The sequence below is a fragment of the Nestor notabilis genome, unplaced genomic scaffold (assembly GCF_000696875.1).
Source record: "Nestor notabilis isolate BGI_N333 unplaced genomic scaffold, ASM69687v1 scaffold26856, whole genome shotgun sequence".
Classification (NCBI taxonomy): domain Eukaryota; kingdom Metazoa; phylum Chordata; class Aves; order Psittaciformes; family Psittacidae; genus Nestor; species Nestor notabilis.
This window is the reverse complement of record NW_009934615.1, coordinates 1-19,898: the sequence shown is the minus strand read 5'-3', so window position 1 is coordinate 19,898 and position 19,898 is coordinate 1. Positions and strand designations below refer to the sequence as shown.

Sequence of the window (19,898 nt, the reverse complement as noted above, 5' to 3'; positions counted from 1 at the left end):
AAGTATTTCAGAAAGTTCTGACAGGCTTGGAAGGGAAATAGAGAACTTTAAAGCATTTCTTTTAACTCTTTTTTGGTTTTATAGAATAAATGACTGCCTGGATCTCATTTTAGAAACACTGTTGCTTTGAACATTTGAAGTAAAACACATAATGTGCATGTCTTAATTAGCAAAAATTTGATAAAATATCAGATTCCCTAAAACAGCTTTGATTTTTAAGCATCATCTATTCTCTTCTCAGAAAGTATCTCCAACAGGTAATACCACAAGCAGAACAAACTAATATAACTGTGGCCTGTCTTCACAAAATGATCCTAGAAGCAAATTGGATATATTGCATCAAGCTTGACAACAACTTCAAATCAAATAAATCTGCATCTAATAAAGTGTTCATTCCACAGTTATCGTTTGTCACTTCTGTTAGCAATTACAAACAATTTTAATATGGACCCATAGCCACAAACTTTACAATTGATTAAAAGATAATTACATTATTTAATGCTGTTTTCCTTCAATGTTGTTCAAAAAAAAAAAAAAAAAAGGCAGGCACCATTACCATTAAACCATCAGTAATCTCTAATCCCATGAATCTAGAGAATAGTTGATAGTCATTTGGTGTAAGAGTAAGACCCAAGGAATCAACATTCTGTCCAGAATACAGAGAACTCAGTTGGAAGCCAGAGAAGAGAAGGAAAGAACAGTAGGTATGGAATAGCAAATTACTGACACAGTACTCAGTATTTGAAAAGCACTTAAAATGAACAAACTCAGTCCTTGAGAGCTGACCCCAGAGCACAAACCAAATTGCTTTTCAATAATATACATAAATGAGATCTCCAAGATCAATACTTGTCCAATTGTAAAAAAAAATTGAGGTCTACATGCCAGTGAATTTTTATTTAGCAGATTCATCTTTGTCAATAAAGGAAAACACTCTTGCCATCCTAAGGTATTTTAAAAATTCCAATGTAACAATGTCAGCAAAATATCTGCAGTTCATTTTTCTTTCTGCCAGAAAAGATTTCTACTACAACAACCCTAAGTTATGTACTGGGCACTGGTGAGGCCACACCTCGAATCCTGTGTTCAGTTCTGGGCCCCTCACTACAAGAGAGATACTGAGGTGCTGGAGCGGGTCCAGAGAAGGGCAGCGGAGCTGATGAAGAGGAGCACAAGTGTGATGAGGAATGGCTGAGGGACCTGGGGTGTTTACTCTGGAGAAGAGAAGGCTCAGGAGGGACCTTATCACTCTCTACAACTAACTACCTGACAGGAGGATGGAGCCAGGAGGGGCCTGGTCTCTGCTCCCAGGGAACAAGGGATGGGACAAGAGGAAACTGCCTTAAGCTGCAGCAAGGGAGGTTTAGATGGAGATTAGGAACAACTTCTTCCCTGAGAGGGTTGCCAGGCATGGGAACAGGCTGCCCAGGGCAGTGCTGGAGTCACCGTCCCTGGAAGGGTTCACACACCATGTAGCCAAGGCCCTCAGTGACATGGGTTAGTGGTGGCCTTGGCAGTGCTTGGGAACACTTGAACTTGATGAGCTTAAAGGCCTTTTCCAACCTGTTTGATTCTGTGATTCTATGATGGACAGTAGGTTAAAACCAAAACCTGGTTTGCAAATAATTAATGTTACAAAGAAAACATTAGCATTAGCTCGGTGTGACAATTGTGGAACACAAAGATCCTCCTACAGGAAAGCAAGTTTTGGGGTTTCAGTGATGTATTTTCAAAGAGAGTAAGACATTGTGACAAACACCTCTACAGACATATTCCATCAAGAGTGAAACACAAAGATGGTGAAAATGTCCATCTTTCCATATTCTTAATTCATAAGCAGTTTATTTAAAAATAATGTTAAATTTTCCGTCCTTCATCTGGCCATACATATTGTGATGTCGATTCTCAAAGCCACATATTAGACTTACTCATAATTTCTTATCACATTGCGTGATTTGAGATAGCCAGTCATCAGAAATTATGTTCAAGCAGCTGCACCTATGTTTTTGCCAACTGAAACAATATCTCAATCCCCAAAATGTAGCATTTCCTTTAGGGAAAAATTACCACCACTACCAAACATAAAGAAAGGTGTCACAGTAAGAAGAGCTTTATCCTCATGTCACCATTCTTTCTGCAAATCGGACAAGCTCTCTATTTCTAATGTCAACATTCTGTACTCTGTATGTACATAAGTAACTGAAGATGGCATCTTTAGTAAGATTCATATTCATGCATATATCAAAACACTCCTATTTATAAAAGCAAGCCTCTCAAAAAATTAAAAAACACTGAAGGTCAAATTCTCAGCTGACACAAGTTATTTAGGAAAAGAAGACATAAAGGCAATCTTTCAAATATTATATAGCTCTATTTCCTGCTTCTTTCCCACACCCACCTTAAAAAAAACAACCCAAAACACCCAAAACCAACAACAAAAAGCCACCCCTACCCCCCACCACCAAGAAACCATTTACAGTATATTATGAATTATTCTATGCCTTAGAAATCAAGGTAACGAATCTCAACAACCATTTAAAGGACAACCTTATGGCTCAACTGTGAATGTTTAGATTTCCAAATTTTGTCTTGTTTCAAAAGCCAAGCATTCTCATCTCATAAGTCTGAAGACTTGAATGGAAACAAGAGGCAAGTATCAATCAGGGTCTCGTTCTATTCAGGATAACCTTTCTGTGACAGTTTTATATAGTCATTTAATTTGGCCATCAACTTGCTACTGATCACAAAGCAAGCATAAATCAAACTCAATCAGAGTCATTCTGTCTTCAGCTAGGCAGGCATTCATTGCCTTGCAACAGATTAACACCCATTCTTACACCTGTGTGCTCGAAGCAAAAGACGTGAAAGTGCTTTTCTTTTTCCCTTCCGGCTTTTTTAAATTCATACATGGAAAATTTCACCTCCTCAAGTCAAATCCTTGATCCAGTCAATTCAATACGAGGAATCATTTTCTCACTAAGAATAATAAAGCATATAAAATACTTGACATGCTCCATGGGAGTCATGTTTATACATAATCCATTAAAATGCACTTGTTTTGGAGAAATCAGCCCTATGAATAGGACCATCTACAATGTTAAAGGGCTATGTGTCTTCTATTAATTGTTTAAAAGCAAGCTGCACTTGTAAAATGCATTCGTTTATTTTGATCTAGTTTTATATATTTGCCTACAAGTTTTAAGCTGACATCTACCTCAAACTCCTATCTCCTACTGTGCATGCACTCCTAGTTTTTATTATAGTAGTCTTCCCACATTCACCTGTCAGTAAGCTATATTTCAGCTAAGGCACTCTTTTCTGGTCTACTACAATTCCTTCATTTAAGAAAAAAATATTTTTATGAGGAATAAGGGCATTACTTACAAGCTACATTCATTCTGTGAGCAGTTTCCCATTTTGGAAAGAACAGTGTAAGTTAACCACTGCCTTTTTAAATAAATCCCATCACATGCACACTTTGTCAGGCTAGCTAGTGATTTCAGAATGAGATACCGCAAGTAAAGCACTTTTCTTCTTTCAAGTACTTCCTGCTTAACAAGTATTTCACCTCATGAGAACAGAAGTAAGGGTTTGTGAGACTGTGGGTCTGTTACTTCCTATTCTCACATTTCACAGTTGCTGTTTTAAAGAAAAAAACAGATTCCTGTTAAAAAAAAAAAATAACCTTTCTCCTTTTGTTTCGCAGTGAACACAATGCTTGATGAAAAAAGGACAGTACCAAAGACTTACATCCCCATATATCATCAGAATAATAAAGCCGCAACAAGGGTTATCACTCTCCAACCCCACAAACATTCACTTTCCCTCTCCCCTTAATGTGCCTTTTGTGAGCCCAAAGGAAGGACCTCTGATCATAACCAGTCGAACTGATCTTGGTATCTACAAAGTCTTTGCAGTGAATAGGAAATTAACCTGAAGACAAGGAATGGTTGCATACATACACAAGATGAAGAACACAAGCAAAAACTCCAGGGTTGACTGAAGTTCCAAAAGGATTTAAAAAAAAATAAAAAATCATTTTCTACTGCTGCCTAATATGAACTATGAAACCACAGCCCCATTTCTTTGTTGGCCACAAATCTAAATAAATAAACCTCCCTTTTCTAAGACCTCAGGTTTAATCAGCAGTAGCACACAATTTCCATTCAGCATTACAAGCCCCTATTCCCTTAACTTCAGCCACTATCTTGTCTGGGAAAAAATGAAAACATATTCTATATGACTTATACCACGTGATTATTTCTCTGTAGTACTGATGCAAGGATCTCATTTCCCTTCAGTCTCACATTCTGACCACCTACACTTTTATATTCTTACCTGCCACACTCTTCTTCTACTGTCTGTACATATTCACAACCTCATCTCCTTTTACTTCTAAATGTAAACATGACTCCAGCAGAATCAATCCCAGAACTTCCACATACATCTACCATAAATTCTGAGTTATCTAAGCTGAGATAGAGCAAATAAACTATATCACGTATGCTATTAAATTAGGATTTCCCAGCAAATTAAATTGGATAAAGAACCAAAGCGAGTTTTAACTGAAACATTCTCCACTTCGTCTCAACTGCTGTGAACATTAGTAAGAGGAAATTTATTTACAAGTTATAGGAGTAATGTGTTTGAAAGCTTGAATTTCATTACTCAAATCTAGTTTAAAACCCTGTCAGATTCAGTGACTTTTCTTATCATGCCAGGTAGGATTTAGTAGTAAAATATTGGAAATTCAATTCAAACAACAAGTAGGCTGTACTAGCAAAAGAATCAGGAAACTAAGAACAGTACCACTTAGAACAGCAGAGGTAAGCATGCAGATGTATCCAACTGAAAAGCAAAATCAATTCTCATATCAGGAAATTTCTTTTTGTCCTCTGTGACTCTCTTGCTCCTGGACTAAAACCACAACCATTTGGAGGTTCCCTAAACCTCCAATGGCATCAGATTACTCTGATCTTGGATGAAGAGATGCAAAATCTGTCTCTCAGCACGTGCTGAGCTAGCAAATTCTTCCCCAAAATTTAACTGAAACCTAATTTCAGATATTGACATCAATAGTAACTACTTCAGCAAATGTGAAAAGGGAGCAAGCATGCACAGACGCAGGCAGGAAACAGGAGGACTTGATTGTTGCCCTAGTCAAATCTAGTCTTTCCAGCACAAAATTTCCAAATATACATTTGATATATGATTTTGTATGTTATGCATCTTTTTCAAAATTTTCTTTCAAATAGAAGCGATATCTTGCCAAAAGTATGAACTAAAATTTACAGCCAAAACCCTGAGCATTGGAAACAAGCAAAAATGTTTATTCACTTCCAACAAAACACTGGAACTTGTCACAGAAGTTAAATCCTCCCTCTAAGCATTTCAGCATTCAGACTATGGAGCTATTTTAACATAACAAGCATATCCAAAACATTCACATAAAGTCTAAAGAAGCATGATGTAATGCTGACAGATGCAAACCCAAGTTTTGTTTTTTTATCTTCCTTTCATGCAAAAGGAAAGAAAGGATCTATAATTGAAGAAGGGTGTGCAACTTTCCAGTAAGGGTTCTCTCAAGACAAAACCAGAGGAAAACAGTTAATGTTAGAAGGATGGACACTGTATGAAACTATAAGTCTCATTGTACACATCAGGGTTTTGTGCACTACTCAGATCCAAACCAGAGAAAACCAACTTCAAATTTAATCTTATTTTTATAGCCTGTGTATTGTAGATAGAAATATATGCTTGTATTCACACAGTTAGGTATTATACAACATACTGGTCATTGAAGAGCATCTGTATGTTGCATGTATATTTCCATAAAGCCAGAAGTACTATGGAGTTCAGTACTAGACTGAACTCCAGTATCTAAGTTGTGCTATTTACACAAAGAACACAAACTTTTTTGTTCCCTGTAGGAAGGAGTTATCATCCACTAACTTCTTACTGTCTGACAGTATGTATAAGAACTTTTAGAGGAATCTCAACTGTGTAGTAGAAGAGGTATTCAACATTCACAATGCTAATGAAAACAATAAACGTTGTGATAAACCATTTTTTTCTCTGTAGAATTACAGCCACTAGGCAACAAACTGCCCAGCAATCCAGCAAAACAAACAAACGCTACAGGGTAGGGAACACTGCCACAAAGGGAAAGACTCGCTTATATGCAATTACCAAACTTTGCTAATGAATATTATTTTCATCAGAATAAATCAGCTGCTGCTGCTTTGGGAGACACAGTACAATATTTGTGCCAATTATATTAACATCATTTAGCCAGAATTTACTGTTTTATATGAAGATAAGTTCAGGAAAGAAGGATACAGTGGGATAAAATATGGTTCAGGAACAAGGTCAAGCTTTTATTCCCAGTTTGGCTATCAGCTGTTGATGACCTGAGGGAAGTCACCTCACCAGGTGTCCCAAACAGACTGAATTTTAGAACAGATTTAAAACTGCTTACCTGTTTTACCTAGCTCTGGAATACAGTGAAAAGTGATGTATCTTCCTACAAACAATCAAGTAGCTTCACCAGAAGGCAACACTGTTAAATACATACCACATATATAAAACCCCTTACCTTCTCCAGGACTGACTGCAGGTGGTAGATGGGTCCAGTCTAGGGTCCAACTGGGGCATGGATGAGGAGCAAACTTTGCTTCGACACCATTCTCCTATGAGAAAAAGCGGGGCAGGGGGAGGACTTAAGACACTGATCCTTTACGCACCAAAGTTGGCAGCAAAATTCCTACTGAATTTAATGGCATCGGATAAAACGGCGCAATTAACTTTCAGCCTAACTGAAACTGAACAGGCAGCGGACTCTACAGTATACTGGATTCAAATTACGTATTTTTTTCATTTTCCCAAGAAAGCTCTGTTAATTTTCTTTAGGAAATGCTGTCAGCCTCTATTAAAAAAAAAAAAATATTGAGAGTTATGGAACATGACGGAGGGTTTTCTTTAACAAAACTTACCAGGATTCACAGATGTTCAAAGCTCTAATCAGACAGCAAAAACCCAACAGAAATGATAGAATAATGAGGCCAAACACAGAAGCAATGGGTTTTGTCATCAGTTATATAAATAACTTAAAATGAGGAATATAATACTGCAATTCAAACAACAAGTTACTTTGATTATTCAGAGTTAGTGATAGGGTTTCCAGTGGTCCTGTCTTTCCTGAACTGATTATCAGAACAAAAACGTAAAATCCCTTCTAAATCAATGCATATCAGGCAGAAGACAGGCAAAACGTATTAAACTGTTCATGGCCATCAGACTTTGCTTCTGCAATTCTAATAAATTTCACCTATTCCAAATTAAGCAGACTGCTACTATTAAAAAACTCATTAAAAAGCAAAACTTACCATTAACTTCGTCATAGTTGGCCTTGGACCACCTATAAAATGACTGTCTTCATTCTCCTCTTCTGATTCATCAGGAACTGAAGAGAAGTCTTGCAACTGTTCCTCTGAAGCAGACATCAACTCTGGAAGCTGGAGAAACTCCATATTGCATTTGCCAGCAGCTTTCTTTACTCCAGGTACTTCTTGAACTCTTCGATACCAGCTGGATATCAGAGGCAAATTTAACAGATTTTTGCCTTGGGTTTTGCAGGAAACCTAGAAAAATAAAATCGAAAGGTTACTTGCTACTGTAAACTTCTTAAAAGGCACAAGAAGGCATGAACTACAAAAGTGAGCTCGGCCCTATGCCAAGCATGCTGACACATAGCAAGATGGTAATGCAAAAAGCTAGTTAGTTAAGAGCTCAGGCCTGCAGGTGGTATTGCCAGTTGGCTATTTAGACTTTATCTGCAACTGCCATTTGCTTCATAGGACAGAAAGGTTTACATGACCAATTTTTATCGTAATTTCAATCAGTAACAGAAAAACACTATTTAAATAATATTCTTAATTATCTGCTATTTCCTAGGGAGGGAATAATTCATTTTTGTTGGTAAACACAAAAAAAAAAAAAAAAAAAAAAAACCAAAACACAAAACACCACACCCAAAACACCAAACAAACAAACAAAAAACCCACACCAACCAAAACCAAAAGAATAAAACAAAACACCAAACAGTAATTTGCAACAAATACTGAACTCTATGCAAGACATTATGGTACGTGAATGCTGCTGTTTGCCACAGGCACCCTGCAGCCCTTAAAAGCTCATCCACTGACAGCTATTTTGCTGTCAACCCAACCTTAAACGCCTATGACTATGTGTATGCCAGCACAACAGGCACTGGCGTACATTGTCCCTGGTCTTTATGGAAGTCAATGGAAGTCTTTGCTAGCACTGAACCCAAAACTTTTTATTTAGGTCATACATTTACTCAAACTTCTTTACCATCTTAACTTCATACACAAAATTGGTAACTAATATATTTCTTTTCTGAATAAAGTATATATGATGGTGAGATGAAGTGGCCTTCAACAGAAATAGAATTTTAAGTGTAAAAAAAAAAACCAAACAAACAAACTTGCAATACCCAAATCATATTTTTAGATCAAGACTAGCTAATTTTAAAAAGGATGCATGGGATGAACTTATACAATTTTTGTTCAGGTTCCCAAATGTTTGGAATGGTGAAGAACATCCTTGTACCGGAAAGGCTATGTAGTATCCTTAAAGTCACTCAAAACCTGATTGGACACGGCCGTAGGCAAGTGGCTTTAGCTGACCCTACTCTGAACAGGAGGGTTAGACAAAATGATCTCCAGAGGCACCCTCCAACCTCAACTATTCTGTGATGCTGTGTCTGCTTTAAGCAGAAAATTAAAAATCACCATTACAGGAAAAGGCAGAAAAGGCCGTATGAAAGCAGTGCTCCTCCACGTATCTGTCCTCAGTGTGAAAGTGGAAATTGGTAAAGAACACTTGAAATGATGTAAGATTTCAAGAAGCTTTCTTGCATGCTGTGTCTATAATGTTCTTAGGGTAATCACAAGTAATTAGTAACAGCTACAGGAGCCAAAGGAGGATGAACTGGGTAATTTTACTGTCCAATATCCTAATAGTAACACAGGCAGAAATACATTAATTCAGTTAAGGAAGAAGTCTTTTGGAAAGCAATTCTAAGAGGCACTGTTACACTTGATAACAAGTGTTCTAAATTGTATTTCAAAAAGTGAATAGTGGTTTCTCCCAGATGGAGAACGAAGCTTTTGTTATTCTTCCATTAATTTTAAACAGTTACAACTAATAGAAAGTGTAACAAAGCTAACCTCAGACAGATAACAGAAATGGAATGAGGTAATGAAAAACAACTCTTCAGCTTCATTATCTTACTTTTGGTAATTACCACTACAATCTGCTAGACAGGTCTCCTCATATTTATTGTATGATACTTTCCAGACACATACCCATTGAAGAATTCATTATTATTCACACCCTTAAAGCGAAGAGGAACTGCAACTACAATGATTTTATTTAAACAATCCAAGAAGTTCTGTTATGTAAGTGACAAATAACATTTTAATACAGAATTGAACTCCAGTACTTCCATCAACAAGAGCAGTTGCAGTTTCAAATGACTGCCTGTGAGAAGCTTTCAGATGCAAGTTATCTAATTTTGGTTATAACTGGAGGAGTCAAGGTATAATTGCTTATAAGACAGTAATTTACCAGCGAACAGAAATAACGTAACATTATTCCAGAGCTCTTATAATTCTGGTTAAAATGAAACTGAAGGCCTATTTTTTGGGACAATCCTTGGTACAGGGTAACACACATGTATTATACAAAATGTAGATCATAAGCTGCAGACCACCAGGGCTCAAGGGTCACTCATGAAAAACAAATAAATACAGTATTCTCAGCTGCTGATGGTATATAGAATCACAGAATCAACTAGGTTGGAAAAGACCTTTAAGATCAAGTCCAACCATTACCCCAGGACTGCTAAGTCCACCACTAAACCATGTCACTAAGGGCCTCATCTACACAGTGTTTGAACACTTCCACAAAAGTAATATGCTCTTCTTTCTAAAAAGGCTTTGGAAAAATAAAGACAACTGGAATACATTAAAGTTCTTAAAACAGTAGGAAAGTATTTTGACTTACTGGTTTTGTTTAGTATGATCCATTCAGAAGTTGCTGTTACGTTATTTGCAACAAATAAAGCAGAGATTAAGCATCTCAACTCAAAGGTAGCCATATTAACCTACTTCTGGACTCCCATATTGCTATCATCATACAGAAATCCACTGAGGACATCATCTTGGTTAAAGAAGTGATAAATCAGACATTTGTCAAATATCAAAGTTTGCTAGAAGTTATCTTGATTTAAAAAATTATTTCTCTAAATCTGACTGACAGAATCTTCCCTAGGAATTCTATTTGTTTTCAAACACCATAAGGCAAATTTGGCAAATAAACTTGCAAAATCAAATGCAAATGCCAACTTCACTCGGGAGCTTTTCCTGGCAACAGACACTAGCTTAACTATCAATCTCATAGAGGAACTGCAGGAATACTGGTAGTAGGCAAACTTATTTCATTTTATTGTCATGGGAAATAAAGACAGAGTTGTCACGTCCTTAACTCTTTTCTATGTATACATCCTCATAAAACTAAGTACACATATTGTGCTGAGCAAGACTCTCACAGTCTTGCCACAGAATTTTTTCCCACTGTAAAACTTGTTTTGAAGCTGAGCTCAAGTCAGTTGTACTACTAAGTACTACCTCTTTCCAGAGGTATGAAAAAGGTAGAGGGAGATAAGGGGTGCAGGGGCCATTGGGGTATTTTGTTTTGGTTTTAAGTAAATAAAAAAATTAAAAAAAAAATCAAACTGCATGGCTTTATTAGGCTCAATACATATTTTGATATATTTTCCTATTCCACATGTTACCAATTTAAGATATTTGTACAACAGAATCTGCAAGACACTGGCACTTACTAGGTAAGTACTACAAAAAAGCAACCACCAACGCACATACAGTCTCCTTCTAAGGCACATACAAACTTTGTACAAGGAGAGATACATCACAAATGATGCAATAACAAGTGACTATGGCTTTCCCCTAGAAAAGGGGTGAAATAAGCTTTTAACAGATCATTAATCTAAAGGTACAGATACATGAGGACCTTACTGATTCAACTGAACAGTCAACATGACCAATAGCTGGCAAACTGCATACTGGAGTGCAAGAACTGCCACTTCCAACAGTGTTTCTGTAATGCCATTCTGCATTGAGAGCAAAGATTTCTTCTCCTGTTTTCCACTATCACTGTGGTGCCCTGACTGCCACCTATGTCGGTGCTTTTTCAGTTTTATCTTCATGAAACTCTTGGAAGGTTTCAAATTCCTTCATATACAGATGTTCTACGTAAAGTGTGGACTTTCTATTAGTGTACAGGTAACACAGGATTCTATTAGAAATTAAAAAAAATAAGCAGTGAATCTCATAGGACTGCAAGGAGAATTATAACTTTTCGGTTATAAACTTCAATCCAAGAGCTTCTAGCAACATAACTTTTCCCAAGAAACTTCTCCTTTCACTGCAGTAAACAAAGGACCTTCCACAAACTGTGGAAAACAGTTTACTAGCAACAATACTATGAATGACCAACCTACAGATTACTGAAGTTTCAGGGGCTGAAGCACATCCCAACAAAGCTGGCTCCCTAGACACTCCATCTCATTTCCAAGCGGGCTCACAGTGATCAGTGCTTGCTTGAAGAATACAGATTAAGTTTTGTAAAAACAAAACTGCACAGAAGAATAAAAGGTCTGCTGATATGTTGGTACTATGCTGCCCTAGGCACCCAATTTACCTCCACATGTGCAACAAAACTGCCTTATTTTGTAGGAGGGCTTGATAAAAAGCTGGGTTGGCTACACAGGAATGTTTCCTCCCAAACAAAAAAGTCATTTCTAGGAATAAAAAGAAAAGAACAGCAGAGATAAAGAATAATTTACCTATTATGAAGAGAAATGAGCAAATTGGAAGTCATAGCCCACTGTATTTTAAAAGGAAAGAATAGTAGACAAAAAATTCTAAAGAGAATCTCAAGAAATTATATACCAGAGCATAAATGAATGTGCTTTTAGAAGTCTTCCCCTAGTCGATACCCAAGTACCTCTTTGGCTCTAGTGTGGGTAAGGAAAGTCAAGGATTTACACCTCTGAAAAGCCACCATAGTCCCCAATCTCTTTCCATTCACTGCCTCCCTAAAAAAGCATTCTTACTTTCTTAGAAGACCTCTGTTTTCTTTGAGGCATATCTGCTTAAAAGTTAAAATAGAAGTCAGATACAGTCACATAAAGTTTCAAATCTTTGCTGAAAAGAATTCCAATTCAGATAACATGCACACAGTAGAAGTACAACAAACTCGGTAGGAATTCATTTTGCCTTGTCCCCCAGTACGCTGAAACCAAAACTGAAAATAGGTTCATTATTTCCTACTTTTTTTCTATGTATATTACAACATACTTTAAGTGTCCGTTTTAAATTTCTCAGGAGGAACATCCCTTCCTGTATTTTGCAATTATTATACCACTCTCAACTCTCCCTTGTTTTAAAATTTGCAATTTTTGATGGAATCAAAATTTCAAATCTCAAAAAATTCCTAATGCATAAAATGGTCTCATTTTAGTAAACAGTCATTGAGTCATGGTCATAAATCTGGTACACCAAATTTGAAAAAAAATATTATTATCTATTATTGCTATATGAACATCAGAATGTACTTCAATAGCTGTTTTAAGTATTTTCATGGAGAAATTTACTGGGCAGCTTGGTACCAAAACATTTCAGCATAGTATTTTAGCAGTTATTAGTGTTTTCCCACTATTGACACGCTATGTATTTAAAAGCAATTTTGGTGATCTCGCCAATCCCTTCATAAAGAAACAAAGACAAACCTTCTCTTTTGAGTTAAGTTCACATTGCAAACATGATATGTTTTAAATTAACATATTTTACAACTTCACAATTTAAAAAAAAAAAAATTACATATCTACAACTTAGTATTTGCAGAACTTGTATCTCACCAAGAACTGATGGATGCATGGCAAAAGCACGATGTCTGCCACAGTAAAATAAAGCCCTTCTGCAAAAACGTGGTCCAAAAGTGGAAGGTCTGAGGTTTTTGTTCTCCTGATGTGAGGGGCCTCCCTACTGACTGCATCTGATGCTTCCTGGACAAGTAGCTTGGAGAAAGCTATGCTCAGTTCCAAAGTTGGGAGTGGATGTTCATGCACTTCCACTGGTTTTCCTTCTGCTGCTGCTGCTTTAGCAAGCAGAGGCACTGCAGCCTTTTGTTGTTGAAGTTTTTGCCTTCGAATTTTGTCATCATTATGTACTCGGACAGGTTCTCCAAGCTTCCTTTCAAGCTGTAAAATGGCAGAAGGAATAGTCTTACAGTGATCAGGAGATGCCGTCAAAAATTCTTCAACAGCCAGAGGTATGCTGATCTCACAGAGTCTGGTCCACTGGCTAACCTATCAGATAAATTTATGTAATTAATGTCTCTACAGAAGGAGAAACAAAATCCAAAGTACCTTTCTATCCACTTTAAGCAAAGAAATTCCATATTTAAATACATTCTTTCACAATCTTAGAAACTCAGATATTCTGTATTATTTTTGCAATAGCAGAATTAGGAGGCTAAATTTTATATATGACAGAATGAACAGTCATCCAGAATTGCATATTTTTATGCCTTATTATTGGTGTAAGATTAGGGTGGCTGCATAACTCATGAGAAGGAAAGCTGTGACCAACTTACATATCTCATCTCTACCAAGTGCTGGTAATAAAACTAGATTGCACCAAGCAGATTTTGAGCACATTTACTTTACAGAAATAAATTATTACAGATTTTCCAGCACACATCAAAAAATTTTATTCTAACCAAATAGCACCTTAAAAAAACTTAATTTTTTCATGTTACAGTTTCTTGTCCTATTTTTCTTATTACCTATACTTAAAGCTTTTCAAACTTTTAAATTCTTGTCTTTTCTTACTTAGTTTGCTCACTTTGCAGCCATCTGAAATATGGAATCAAGTTTTCCAGCAGTTCCAAGTACTAGATGGACTAACACAGGGATATGCTTCCCCACACCGGCTACGCACCAACAAAGATGAACTGAGTTGGCGACACACTAAGCAGTGGCAACCATAGATGTAGTGATCATGAAATAGTGGAGTTCGACCTCCTGAGAGGAGTTAGGAGGGCAAGTCTAGGTGGATGAACTGCGAGATGAGTAAATGCTACAGATAAATGGGCTGAAACATCAACACATGGGGTAGTAGTGGTTAATGTCTCGCACTCTACCTGAATGACACTTAGAAGTGGAGCTCTTTAGGGACCTACGCTGAGGCCTATCCTATTTAAGTTTCTTTAACAATGACCTGAGGGGCAGATGGAATACACTCACAAAGATGACGGTGAGTTAAGCAGAGCAGTCAACAAACTCCAAGAACAAGCTGCCATCCACAGGGACCTGCATAGGCTGACAGGAACTAACATGAAACATCCTGCACCCAGGATGAACACAACCCCCATAATGGCACAGGCTAGGGATCGACTACCTGCCGCGTAGCAGCTCTGCTGAAAAGAACCTGAACATCTTGGTGACCGTAAGCTAAACATAAGCCAGCACCTTGGCAGTGATGAAAGCTAACAGTTTACAGTGCTCTGGAAATCAAAATTCACAATAAATCAGGTGCTTCCTGGTTTCCTTCAAACTGCAAAAGCTGTACTTTATAACTCATTGAAACTACACTGCAGATGAAACAAAGATCTGACCTATTTTTTTAATTTCAGTGTTCTTTTTGTGCTGCTAAAAAGTAGTAACTTTAAAAAGAATTCTTTTTCTTCTTTATGCCAAAATATAGATATTTCTCCATTAAGGAAATTTCCATTTCTAAGCAAATGAAGTTTCTTACTAAAAGAACTCAGTTTACATCAACATTAAAAGCCCACTTAAGAGTATTTAATGCTTATTAAAAATCCTATTCATGTATCTAAAAGACAGATGCACTTACTTCAGCACAGGCTTTTAAGCAGGTCTTCTTAAAGCCTAATAGTTCCAAAACATCCTTTCTAGATGGATCTGCGTCGTATGTTTTCTGTATTACATGCCTTAAGACAACAGAAAGCCCAGCTCGGCAGAACTTTCCATCCTTCACAACAACAGCAGGTAAACAACAGTTCTGCACAACCACTGGAAGCTCACTTCTGGAGATTAAATGGACCTCAAGATCGCCAAGGAGGTTTTTTGTCACAAACTGATCATCCACATCTTCACCAGTCGGCACTAAGAAAATTTTGAATAACTTGCAGTCACAGTAGGATAGCAAAAACAGTGAAACAGATGTATGAAGAGGAAAGATACTATCTCTATACTGATGAGAAAAACTCAAATATAGGTGTTCTTCAGTGACACTATCTCTCATCTTCCTCCTGAACTGAAGTTCCTGAAATAGAAATCAGAACACACTATTCATAAAAGAATACAGAATTCAGAACAAAAAAAAAAAAAAAGAGGTTTGAAACAGTGGTCCTATCACCATCTGCTAAACCTGGTTTTAACATAAGGCACTATTAAAGACATCCTGCCTGAGTAAGTAGACTGCAGGCTCTTTCTGAGAGAAAAGAATGGCTTCACATATAAACTGTCTCTTCACATATAAATCACTGATAGACAAATGATCTGTGTAAAACTTCTTTTTATATTTTAGAGTATTTCTGACATTAAACAAAATATTCAGAACATTTCCTTTTTTTTTTCTTTTTTTTTTTAGCATATAAATATTTTATAGCAAGGGATTTTTGTTTTGTTTTGTCTTTTTTTTTCAAATGAACAATCTCCCACAACATTAATCACCCATTATTGGAAAAAATGTTCCTGAGCACATATCTACAATGGTCAGTTTCCTAATACAAACATTTCTCTTTCTGTTCTTGTAACTGTTAGAATTCACATATACAGGGTATTTAGGCCATGGGAAATAATAATTGGTTTCTATATTAATCTAGAGCCTGGTGACATACTCATTTCAGGTCAAGAGAACACATATGAAGAAAAAGCCTGTTCATTAGAAGAATGCTACATGAACACCTCAAACACACAATTGCTTTAAAGCAGTTAAACGCAACAGTAACATACCTGAAATTAGTGTCTTCTCATTATATTAAAAACTTAAACTCATTTCTGTTATACTTGGTTGAAAATTCCATTTTTCCTATTAAATGATTCCATACCAGTTTGTAACAATGATGCAATGATTTTTCTGTTCCATCAATACAATTGCCCATTAACTTATAAATCACAACTGGTATTTGAAAGTGTTAGACACTAGATGGCACTCTTAAAACAGTAATTATAGAAAAAAGTTTTATTACAATAGAAAGAAATGTATGGGTTTTTAGATGCATAGATATACATATATAAAATTCACAAGTGACATTGGAACAGCATCAATCTTCTAAATAACTGTCTAGATTAATAAGGTCTTTGTACAGTTACATGAATATGATGTAATTATTTAAAAAGCAAAAAAAAAAAAATTTTCATCTGCTAGATCCAGATTATTGGATTTTTATTTTTTTTTTCCTCCACATAAGATGTGTACCTCAAATTTACTATTTGATATCATCTATCCCTGGACCAAATTAATTGTGCAAAAAGAAGAAGTGAGAGAACAAAATCGAGTCCACCTAATATTAAGTAAAGAACATAATAATGACTGTATTTTTAAACCGTTACATGACTTTGTCTCAGAACAACAGTGGCTCAACATAATAGTACTATTGCTTTTTTTTTTTTTTTTAAGTTAATACATCTGCCACACAAAGAATAGCACAATACATAATGAAATACCTACTTCCCTAAAAGCTATTTTATTTGTTTAAATCTTGACAGCATATAAATTAAGACAGATTCAATACCCTAAGTACAGCTCTGTGGAAGAAATTATATAGTGAAGGTACTGTTGAGGAGATTAGTCAGGAAGAGTTATTTTACCTGCTAAATCCATAGTTACTAGCATTTAAACTCATATCCTTGACTACAGTACTTCTTTCATTATTAAGTGGTACCCTCATATGCATTTGGGTGGTTTTTATTTTCCATGGCAATCTGTAGAGTACACAACCCCATCTTTTCCTGGCCATTCTAGCCACTCAGACATTCACCTTACAAATCACTTCACCACGGAACATTGCCCATTTCACAAGACCAGGTCTTCGATCTGAGAACAGGTACTTAAACACATGATTTCCAGACCCTGACAAACCAATCTGTCACTTCATCATTTATATGACAGTGATTCATTCTGGTTCATACAGGCAATCAGAACACTCTGAAATAATGGCCCTGATCCTGCAAGTACTCATGGTACCTGACCTGAAGGCGTCTTTGCAGTATACTGTCCCGTTATTTTCAAATACAGCCCTAAATTCTTCTCATATACTGCTACTACTTTTCCTACCAAAGTCCCTTTCTCTTCACAAATTTGCAGCGCTACGACACTGGAATTGCTTTCCCTTAACCATACATACTCACTGTTCTGCTACTGATATGGTTAATTTAGATCCGAGTTATTAAACTTACTATGCGGAGTGGAACAAAGTCCATTCTTAAATAGGGTCCTTTTAGGACAATAGTATTACTCCGTTTCTGCAGCTAACCTTCAAGGGATGAAAAGACGAGCTTCGCTCAGCAGAAAAACAAAAGGAATGTTGCACTTGAAGCTCCTGTCTGCATCCTCCAGATGTTTCTCTCTGCCTTTGCTATGCCCACCATGTGGCCCAAGGACATGTCTCCTTTACAGTTGCCAAAGAACTTCCATCTAAATTCCACATGAGTCCAAACAAACATGCTAAATTATGTATCATTAAATACATAATAATTCAGGCCCAAGTATCAAACTAAGTATATTCAGGACTCTTAGCTATTGATTGTACTATTTTGGCTTGGAGGATTTATGCACCGCCTTGAAAGACTTAACAGCCTTCCTGGCTGTCCATTCTCACTTAAGTATTTTCACACAACTACCACCTTTCCATTAAACATGGTAAATTTATTAATCCCTTGGAGATCACTAAAGCGTATGCTTTTAGACTTACAAAAGCAGCCACAGACACATGCAATAAAATAAAGCATGGAACACAGAACTAACAAAACCTACAAGACAAGTCCAGAGGAGGGCCATGAGGATGATAAGGGGGCTGGAGCACCTCCCGTATGAAGACAGGCTGAGAAAGTTGGGGCTGTTCAGCCTGGAGAAGAGAAGGCTGCGTGGAGACCTCATAGCAGCCTTCCAATATCTGAAGGGGGCCTACAAGGATGCTGGGGAGGGACTCTTCCTTAGGGACTACAGTGGTAGGACAAGGGGTGATGGGTTTAAACTTAAACAGGGGAGGTTTAGATTGGATGTAAGGAAGAAGTTCTTCACAGTGAGGGTGGTGAGGCACTGGAATAGGTTGCCCAAGGAAGTTGTGAATGCTCCAACCCTGGCAGTGTTCAAGGCCAGGCTGGACAAAGCCTTGGGTGACATAGTTTAGTGTGTGGTGTCCCTGCTCATGGCAGGGGGTTTGGAACTAGACGATCTTAAGGTCCTTTCCAACCTAAACCATTCTATGATTCTGTGATTATTATTCACTCACAATATTTTTCCTGAAACTTTTTTTTTTCCTCTAATTAGACCGTAAATTCTGTGGGAAGAGATGCTTTTTATACTATACGGCCTTATTTACAGTAGCCACTATTGGAAGAAAGAAAGGGAAAAGTAACAAACATCACAAGATTTGCAACAGAACTTAAAGACAAGATAAACAATGTCTGCCTTTGGTGTAACAATCACTATGGCTATTTAAAATTAATAAACTCTACGTATAATTTTCACTAACTATACTGTTACCATTTTCTCTTCCCTTTCAAGATGCACTGTAAAACAGTTGAATGAGTTTCACTGAGCTACTATGTTATCAATGTAATAAAGAAGATTGTTGGTTTAAAAACAAATGTATCCCAGGAAAATTAAAATCAAAATAAAAATCTCTAAATAACTACATAAACATCCTCTTCCTTTTAGTTGCTGAAAAATATTTCGTTTACTTGTTGATTACAACAAGTTGGTAAACCAGAACTTCTGTTGAATGGACACATGAACATTTAAAAAATGCTCAACATAACAAGCAATTTGAAAACGTAGCTTTCCTCCAGCAAGCATTTAACTTAATACAAAGCAATGTGCTTCAAGGCCAGTAACTCTGGATTTTGGGAGTTATATTTCTATCCAGACCATCAGTTTGCTGTATGAGTTTAGGGCCACCATGACAGATGATCCTCGAGGTCCCTTTCAATCTGTGATTCTATGATTCTACAACTCTGTCCTCAAGTGAATCCAAAGAGAAGCATACAAGCTTTTCCTGAGGAGCTTCAAACCAGAATCTCAGACAGGTGTATCAGTAAGGTAAGAGCTTTTAACAGTTCAAGAAGGTAAGACACAGGCTATGAAGAACAGAAGCCAAACTGCAGAAGAACAGCACGCTAAAACGCAGTTACTGCAGGAAGTAATACCACTGAGTTAAAATTGCTCTGGAGACCTACTCCTTCAAACCTCCACTCCGAACTTCTCTCAGCAGTTTGTCAGCCCAGGAAAATCCGACCTGGCAGTCAACACTAAAACCTTTTATCTATTTTTTTTTTTCCTCCTTTATTTCTCTTCCTTCCTTCCCGTCCCCCCCCCCCAAAAAAAACCCTAGCCATAAATCATTAAGTGCCAGATGAACGACAGGAAGGCGACAACTGTCTTCCCCCTTAAGCACCTCAGTAGGGAGTTCCCCGCCAACCCTCCTTCACCAGCAGCGAAAGGCGGCAGGCGCGGCCGCCCTCTGCCAGGGAGCCCGGGCTC

General features: G+C 37.1%; 1 protein-coding gene across 1 annotated transcript; it reads right to left on the bottom strand.

The window, feature by feature from the left end:
- Positions 1-6,595: 6,595 nt before the first annotated feature.
- On the bottom strand, positions 6,596-15,452 carry LOC104408008 (glutathione S-transferase C-terminal domain-containing protein-like; the record flags this gene model as incomplete). Its single annotated transcript, XM_010017441.1, has 4 exons — positions 15,024-15,452; positions 13,025-13,474; positions 7,386-7,640; positions 6,596-6,689 (listed from the first exon to the last, which is right to left on the bottom strand). Coding segments are annotated over exons 1-4 (1,210 nt in total), but the record flags the coding sequence as incomplete, so codon positions are not given.
- Positions 15,453-19,898: the final 4,446 nt, after the last annotated feature.